At 37.6% G+C, this 7,524-nt stretch overlaps 1 protein-coding gene across 1 annotated transcript; it reads right to left on the reverse strand.

The window, feature by feature from the left end:
* Positions 1 to 1,425: 1,425 nt before the first annotated feature.
* LOC141904430 (carnosine synthase 1-like) lies at positions 1,426 to 5,184 on the reverse strand. The gene is made up of 5 exons (XM_074793016.1): positions 4,415 to 5,184; positions 4,148 to 4,319; positions 3,364 to 3,660; positions 2,803 to 3,065; positions 1,426 to 2,655 (listed from the first exon to the last, which is right to left on the reverse strand). Exons 1-5 carry the CDS (start codon positions 5,165 to 5,167, stop codon positions 1,426 to 1,428), a joined length of 2,715 nt encoding a protein of 904 aa, XP_074649117.1. The 5' UTR covers positions 5,168 to 5,184.
* Positions 5,185 to 7,524: the final 2,340 nt, after the last annotated feature.

Consider the following 7,524-nt stretch of genomic DNA (forward strand, 5'->3'; position numbering starts at 1 on the left):
AAAATATTAATGAAATAATTATGTTATTGTTGTTTATTTTCGATTCGAGCTCCAGTCGGTTTCCAGTCGGTTCCGGTCGGTTCCGGTCTTTTCACTGTTTCCCCCGCCGGCTCCGGGCTCATACCGGTTTATAAAAACCCTGTGCCGGAATTAGTCATGTGCATGGCCGAGCTTGTCACGGCCGGGTTCTTTCCGCGGAATCTTCTCTGAGTACGACTCACAGTGGAGAAGCCGAAAACGCGAGCGCCACGGCCACCCCCTCCGAAAAAAAACGTATTCTGGAGCGAGTCTGTAGGACAAGTTTTCTCGTTACCAGGTAGTTTTAAGTTAGATTTAAACTACAACTGCTACTTCAATTTTACAGTAAATTTTTCAATTCCATCTTCGGCGTCCGAATGTGTATAGGCCTACAGGTACGTTCATGCTGGTGTGTTTTGTGAAAAGCTTGACGAGACCGAATTAGGCTACTGAATACCGTACAGTGTTGGCGTACGAAAACAAGTAAACAAAAGAAAGATAAGTAATATATATATATATATATATATATATATATATATATATATATATATATATATATATATATATATATATATATATATATATATATATATATATATATATATATATATATATATATATATATATATATATATATATATATATATATATATATATATATATATATATATATATATATATATATATATATATATATATATATATATATATATATATATATATATATATATATATATATTTATATAAATTAACTCTGAAGAATTTATTTCACAACACGGGTTTTTTGTCTCTAACTTCCTTTCAACTTCAAGGCTGGCTGAAAGTTTTTGGTAAACAATGCCTTTCATTTCACTGCATTGTGCTTCCCACAGAATCGGGGCGACGGTTTCAATATATAGATATTATTTACCGTGAAAATTGCAGTCTTTATTTCACGTAAAATATCTTGATTGTGATTATTGTAAGGGACAGTAGCCTTGAACCTTAGCGCTGCGTTATAAAAGAAAATGTTCTATTTTTTTTGTTATCCGTCAATAAACCGCTAATCAACGTGCTTGTAAAAACTCGTAGTCGTCGTGTATTAGATTCTTTTTAGTCATATCGTTGTTTCTCTTATTGTGGGTTGTACTAGAAAACCACAATATAGCGAACAAAAGAAAGTCTATAACGATTCTGTATAAACTGAATCTATTGTTAACTATTTTCGTCCTATTGCAAAACATCTAAAGCTTTTCCTAGATCACATGCATATAAAAGGTTTATATCAGGAACGAAGAGTAAGCGGACATCAACTATCAAAAAAATGTAGACAAAATATATCAGTTCTCTTTATGTATATGAATTATTATGAAATGAATTAAAAAAGAAAATATGTCAATGTATGTAGAATAAACTATTAAAAATATATTAATGAAATTGTCGAAAGTCGATGTATTTTTCAACATCGTATTCTTTGGTTGAGATTCCAAATCGTTCGCAAATCTTCAATAATTTCTCTTTCGCTTCATCAAAATCATCAGCTTTAACACCGATATTACAGAGTGGTCCTTCCGTATCGATATCGGCGATATCATCAACTTTACGTGTTTGAAGCGGGGTGAATAGAATCTCACCAGATTTCCACAAGTCATTGATTTCATCCATTCGATTCCAAATATGAGCGTGAACTGATTGTAAACAATTGATACCTACAAAATGTCCGCTAGGGGCGGGCCTGTAGACGTGAGGTTTCACTGCGCAGGCGCACATGAATACGCATCTCAGTATATCAACTCTGTATAATTCTTTTATCCAATGCCTCAGGTAAGATCCTCCCATACGAGCGTTGATTTCAATCAGTTTCGGTCCTGCCGGCGTCATCATGAATTCTACGTTAAAAACACCACTGGTCAAACCTATGGCCAAACAACATTGATAAGCAGCGGTTATTAACTGCATCACCTTATCCGAGGGTAAGCATGATGGCATACAAGCTCCGGTTTCGATACAGGCTCCGCTTCTGGTCGGACCATTGTCACTTGGGAAAGCCGCAATAAGCTGACGTTTATACAACACCAGATCCACATCGTGTTCCGTTCCTTCTAGAAATGGCATCATCATCATGCTATTTCCAAAACCTTTCCCGACAATTCCTTGCTTGCAATCCTCTGAGGTCAGCTTATTTCTAACCAGATTGAAATACGTTTTGCATTCGTATATATCTTGAACGCGTTTAGCGCCTATTGCAGCTGCTCCGAATTCCCGTTTGATGAAGCAAGGATACGACATCGATGCCTCGTCGATGTCTCGTTCGCTTTCGACTTCGACGCTTTTCTCGGCGTAAATTCGCGGTTGAGGGAAGTGTTTATATTCGCTGCGACTTACGAGAAGCGTTTTCTGCGTCGAAGATTTTTTCTTCGCTGTTCTTGAGCCCTTCAGACCGGAACCGTTCAGCGATAACAATTCACAAATGTGAGAGCACAAACAAACGCAGTCTTCCCAGACTGTGCAACAACCATCTACTTTAAGACCACAATTTGCGAGTATTTTGCTGATATTGACGGCGTGCTGATCATCCCGAGTGTGATCAGTAAAGTCATAGTCGATAAATCGAGTTACATCTGGAATGTCACCTGACTTGCGGTCAACAAGAATGATCTAAAAACACAGAATATATGAAAATGTTTTTCAATTTTTTCATCAAGAAAACTGTGTTATATATACAATACGTTGATTCTGATTTCACGTTAACACATTCTATGTAAAAAGTGTTGATGTATATGAATCAAATTATACGTAGCTTACTTTTAAATTCTCTTCTTTGGCCACAGACCACGTGTATGCTTTATTTGGACCTCCTTTCGCTAAAACTACAATAACTTTACCCCACATCGTATATGTTTGAGATTGTTCACACATCCTCTCAACCAATGGAATCACTGATGCTCCTAGGTGCCCGTCGTTAGATGCGCACAACGGATGGCTGTCCAAACTTTTTAAGCAGCTTTTAACGCCGATCCCAATTGGACAATAGCGACCATCGCGTTTTGCCAAGACGAAGTCCACAGCTACAAAAATATGCAAAAAGGGGGTGAAGGCTAAAAACATGAGACCTAGCTTCTCATAATCGGCCGGGTCACTTGTAAACTGCAATAAGATCTGTTAGTTCATTTCTATAACTGCCGGGTCTATTATTGTTAGCTTGATCGCGATTTAAAAAAGCAATGTAGAGGGTAGATGGGTGGCCGGCCGTGTCAATTTTTAAGCTCAGCAGAAATAAGAAACAAGGTATCATGTTTTTAGATGTATGACATTGTCTTTAGACATATCAGCGAAACTACACGTTATTTGTAACGCGTTTGTCACCTATGCAATCCGATTGCGTTTCGGCATTTTCATTATTATTTTCCTGATGAATTATTTCTCGTAGCAAGTTTTCGGAATCGTTCTTCAGTTGGTTTTTAATTCTATTTATATCTGATGTTTCTACGTCCCATTGTAGTAGAGTCGTTTCGAGTGACTGCGGTGTTGTGTTATCGCTGGTGATTGGCTCGTTTGTGCGACCGACTCTGCATATGAAACCGGTCGTGATTGGTCGATCACAGTGCCCTCTGCATGTGATAGCTCGAACTCGGAAGGACAGATCATTTATTTCTTCAGCCGCTGAAAGAAATTTTGATATAACACAGAAAATATTTGAGGGGTAGACTTCTACAGGAGCACAAAGACATTAAACTGGCATCATACTTTTATCTCTTTAAAAGGGCAAGTGTCCAAGCGCCTTGGATGCATAGCCAAAGATAGGGGTCTTGAAAATTGTGAAATAACAGTGCATTCCTTGAAATTTCCAGGCACTTGAGTAACATCAAAAATGAATATTAGCGTATATAGATCCAAGTCTTGTTTATAAGGCTGCGGACTGTCAGTTGTTTTTCAAGAGGGCACAGGAAAATTGCGACGGAAGCACGTCCGGATCCACCCATGAGACATCAATATGTATTATCATGGACTCTAAACACGAAGTAGAGCTGTTCTACAGTTTCGAGTTTGAGTTGAAATCAGTGCATTTTCAATGTTCTAACTCTAGAGTCAAATCTATAACTCAGTACTGAGCATCCATGATATTATTATCATTATTTCATTTACGTACCAGGTGAACCTGGGTGGTAGAATTTCTCTATTAATACACAATCTCCAGGTTCAGACTGCGACAATAAAATATACGTCTTGTTACAGATATTCTCCTGATCAGATTCATCGTGAATATAAACTCTTTCTTCACGACTCCCCGCTGCTGCCTTTCTTAAAAGTCTCACCAAAATCTGTTACAGAAAAATTCAAATAAAACTGTATGTGGTATATATACTTGAATAAGTGAATAGAATCGATAGACGTAGTGTATGGTCCTAAAGATTACCTTGTCGCCAGGGGAATCAAGTTTTAGCAGAAATCCTTGCAAATTTGTATTAACCGCATTCTTCAAGTCAGCTTTCATATCGACATCATGTGTATCTATACAAGCGTTTCCCGGTATATCGTATTTGCGAGGGGCGTCGTTATACAATGCTAATGTTTCAGGGAAACTAACTCCAGCTTTAGCCATCAAAATACGTGTCCAGATCTTATCATCGAGTTTCCTATTGATCGAACTCGACGTCGGACAATCTAAATCTAACTTGAAATCTGCTATTCCCGGTTCATCGTCGCTAAAATTATTCATCAAATAAGTCACCCTCCTCGGTGGATCGAATACATTGAGGAAACTGGCACCACCGTTGTACATCGATATCGCTTTATGCAGGAAGATCGTCTTCAGCGCAGGATTTCGATCACTTCGTTCTATGGACAGCCAAGAGGTCGATAAAACGAGATGCACGTTACCCGCACATGATTGGCCACCTTGCAGTAGAACGGGCATACATTCGACGGGTGATGATAGTATAACGATGTTTATACCTGTTTCTGGTAGTTTTGTTCTGGGCGTTATCGTAAGATCTTTAGTTTCTGGATAGTTTGTTTCATACAGCGTGTATTGTAGAACGTTATAGTAGTGTTTGACTCGGTTTTTGTCATTGTCAGACATTTGCTGCTGATCGGATATCAAGGATTCGAGATTCACTTCCTGGTTCCATTCGCAATAAGGCAGTTCATTCAGTGTTGATGAAGACATTGCGATTTCCCTTTAAAATCATGAAAATGATAACACAGGTTACTGACTAAACATGCCCTTAAAACCCTTTATAGATAATCGTGGACCTAAGTCAATGGTTTTATGAAACTGAATCGCATTCAACGCTTCTAATAAATGATCTTTATGAACATGCGTCAAGTTATTTTGTCTATTAAAAATAAAGTTGAATTGCTGCTCGTCCGACAAATACGTACACTGTATGTAACTGTTGGACGAGCAGCAATTCCTGTCAGTCCGCCCTCGAGATTATCCGCCATTCTCGCTAGTATCCGCCGTAAAATGTATGTGTACCGATTTCCCAAAGACTGGCTTACGATTACGGTTACGATTACGATTACGATTACGATTTATTTACACTCCAACCATTTCCATGGTATATGGAGGAAAACTACTACACATGTATATACGAAATATTTACAAAACAACACTGAAGTGATTAAAATTTAGGAATGAAAACGTAACAAAATGTATATACATCAACTATTTACAATACTATATATACTATTGGAGGGATCTATATACATCTAAGCCGGTCTTAATGAATGTAGCTAATTTGACCGTTGGGTTTTTCAGAATATCAAGGGTATTAAAGGTATTCAAATTCAAATAGTTTTTGCGGGGTTCGTTAAATAAGGTACAGTCAAACAGAAAATGGGATTCGTCACCTAAAGTATTACAAGTGGGGCATATTCTATCGGCTCTGTCTAAATGAAGGTTTGAAAATTTGTTCACAGGTAAAATATAGGACCCGACCCTAAATTCAAATAAACTAGTTCCTAAGTCATCACCAAGTTCTATTATATACTTCTCTAACCTAATATCATTTTTATATTGCCTAAAGTTAGTGTATATCGGATTAGTATTTATGGCAGATACGGTTTCTTGAAGGTGCTGGTGTGGAGTATCTGTTTTATTCGTTTTGAAAAAGATTTACTGTTAGTCATGAATTGCTGCGTCCAAATGCAGGACAAACCACAGCCATCAAAGGTTTTCTTTATATATGATAACCAAGGGCTCATAAATTTATCCCTTGAAAATAAATTGAAAGATATTTTGTAAAGTATTGAATTAAGTTTGGTTTGCTTTCCAGATACTGTTTTAACCCAAAAGTTAACCATCCTGCGTCTAACATCTATATTCAAAGGATAACGTCCTAGCTCTGATAAAACTTGTAAGTTGCGAGAATATTTCGTCACTTTCATTAAGATTTTACAGAAGAAGCAATGAATATTTTCGAATAAATCAAGATTTTCGTATCCCTAGATCTCACACCCATACATGGCTATTGGAGCAAAACACATATCAAATAATTTAAACATAACATCTATGGGCAATTTCAAACGTCTGCCTTTTTGAACGATCGAAAACATAGCTCTCATAGCTTTATCGTAAAGATACTTTTTTGCCTTAGCAAAGTTACCATTCCAATTAAATTTTACTCCGAGATAAACATAATCTTCAACTACCTCTAACTCTTGATCACCAAACATAAATTTCGAAATCGTTTTTATCCGGGATTTACTTCGCGCAAATACTAGTACTTTAGTTTTCTCTGAGTTAACAGTGAGACCATTAGCCGCACAATATTCGAATAAGGCTTATGTCGACAAGCAACGCGACGCCTACCGACGCAACTGGGTTTATCGCCGATCAGTGGCGCGCAACTAGCGGTCTACGAGAGGCCGCCAGTTGCTACTCTATCGGTTCGACATAAGCCGGCTTGCGACGGCAACCCGACGCCTACCGACCGGGAATCAAATTTTAGCAGAAATCCTTGCAAATTTGTATCAACCACGTCTTTCAAGTAAGCCTTGATATCGACCAAGTATTTGTCCGTCTGACAAATAGACGCACGCACTTGTATTGTGGGTTCATAATCCCCATTCGCTCCGATTTTTCTCGGCTTTTATTCTCTTTTTTTGTAAAATGTTTATTAATACAATCCTGTTTATAACCTGACTATTTGTTGTCATCAGCGGTGAAAAAAAATATTCCCGAATTTCATTTACGCGTTTTTTTTTAAATTCTTTAATGAGACCGAATTCATGTACATGTACTTTGTTATCGGGTCAATCGGTTAAAGACAATAATTCTTGAATTCTGAATTTTGTATAACTACATAGCGTACAAATGAGAACGTGTGCCCATAAAATACGATATTGAGGGGGTTCGTGAACTTTGGTGGACAGCGGGTCTTACTGATCTTAATTCCTGAAAATAGTTCACATATTCACACGGGTAACGTGTGATCAGCGTAGCAGTCAACTCATTCATATCTCGATGCGTTCAGACGTGTAGTGTAGTCGTGTGGAATTTTGCAGGATTTGACTCATGTT

The sequence above is a fragment of the Tubulanus polymorphus genome, chromosome 4 (genome assembly GCF_964204645.1).
Source record: "Tubulanus polymorphus chromosome 4, tnTubPoly1.2, whole genome shotgun sequence".
NCBI classification, from domain to species: Eukaryota; Metazoa; Nemertea; class Palaeonemertea; order Tubulaniformes; family Tubulanidae; genus Tubulanus; species Tubulanus polymorphus.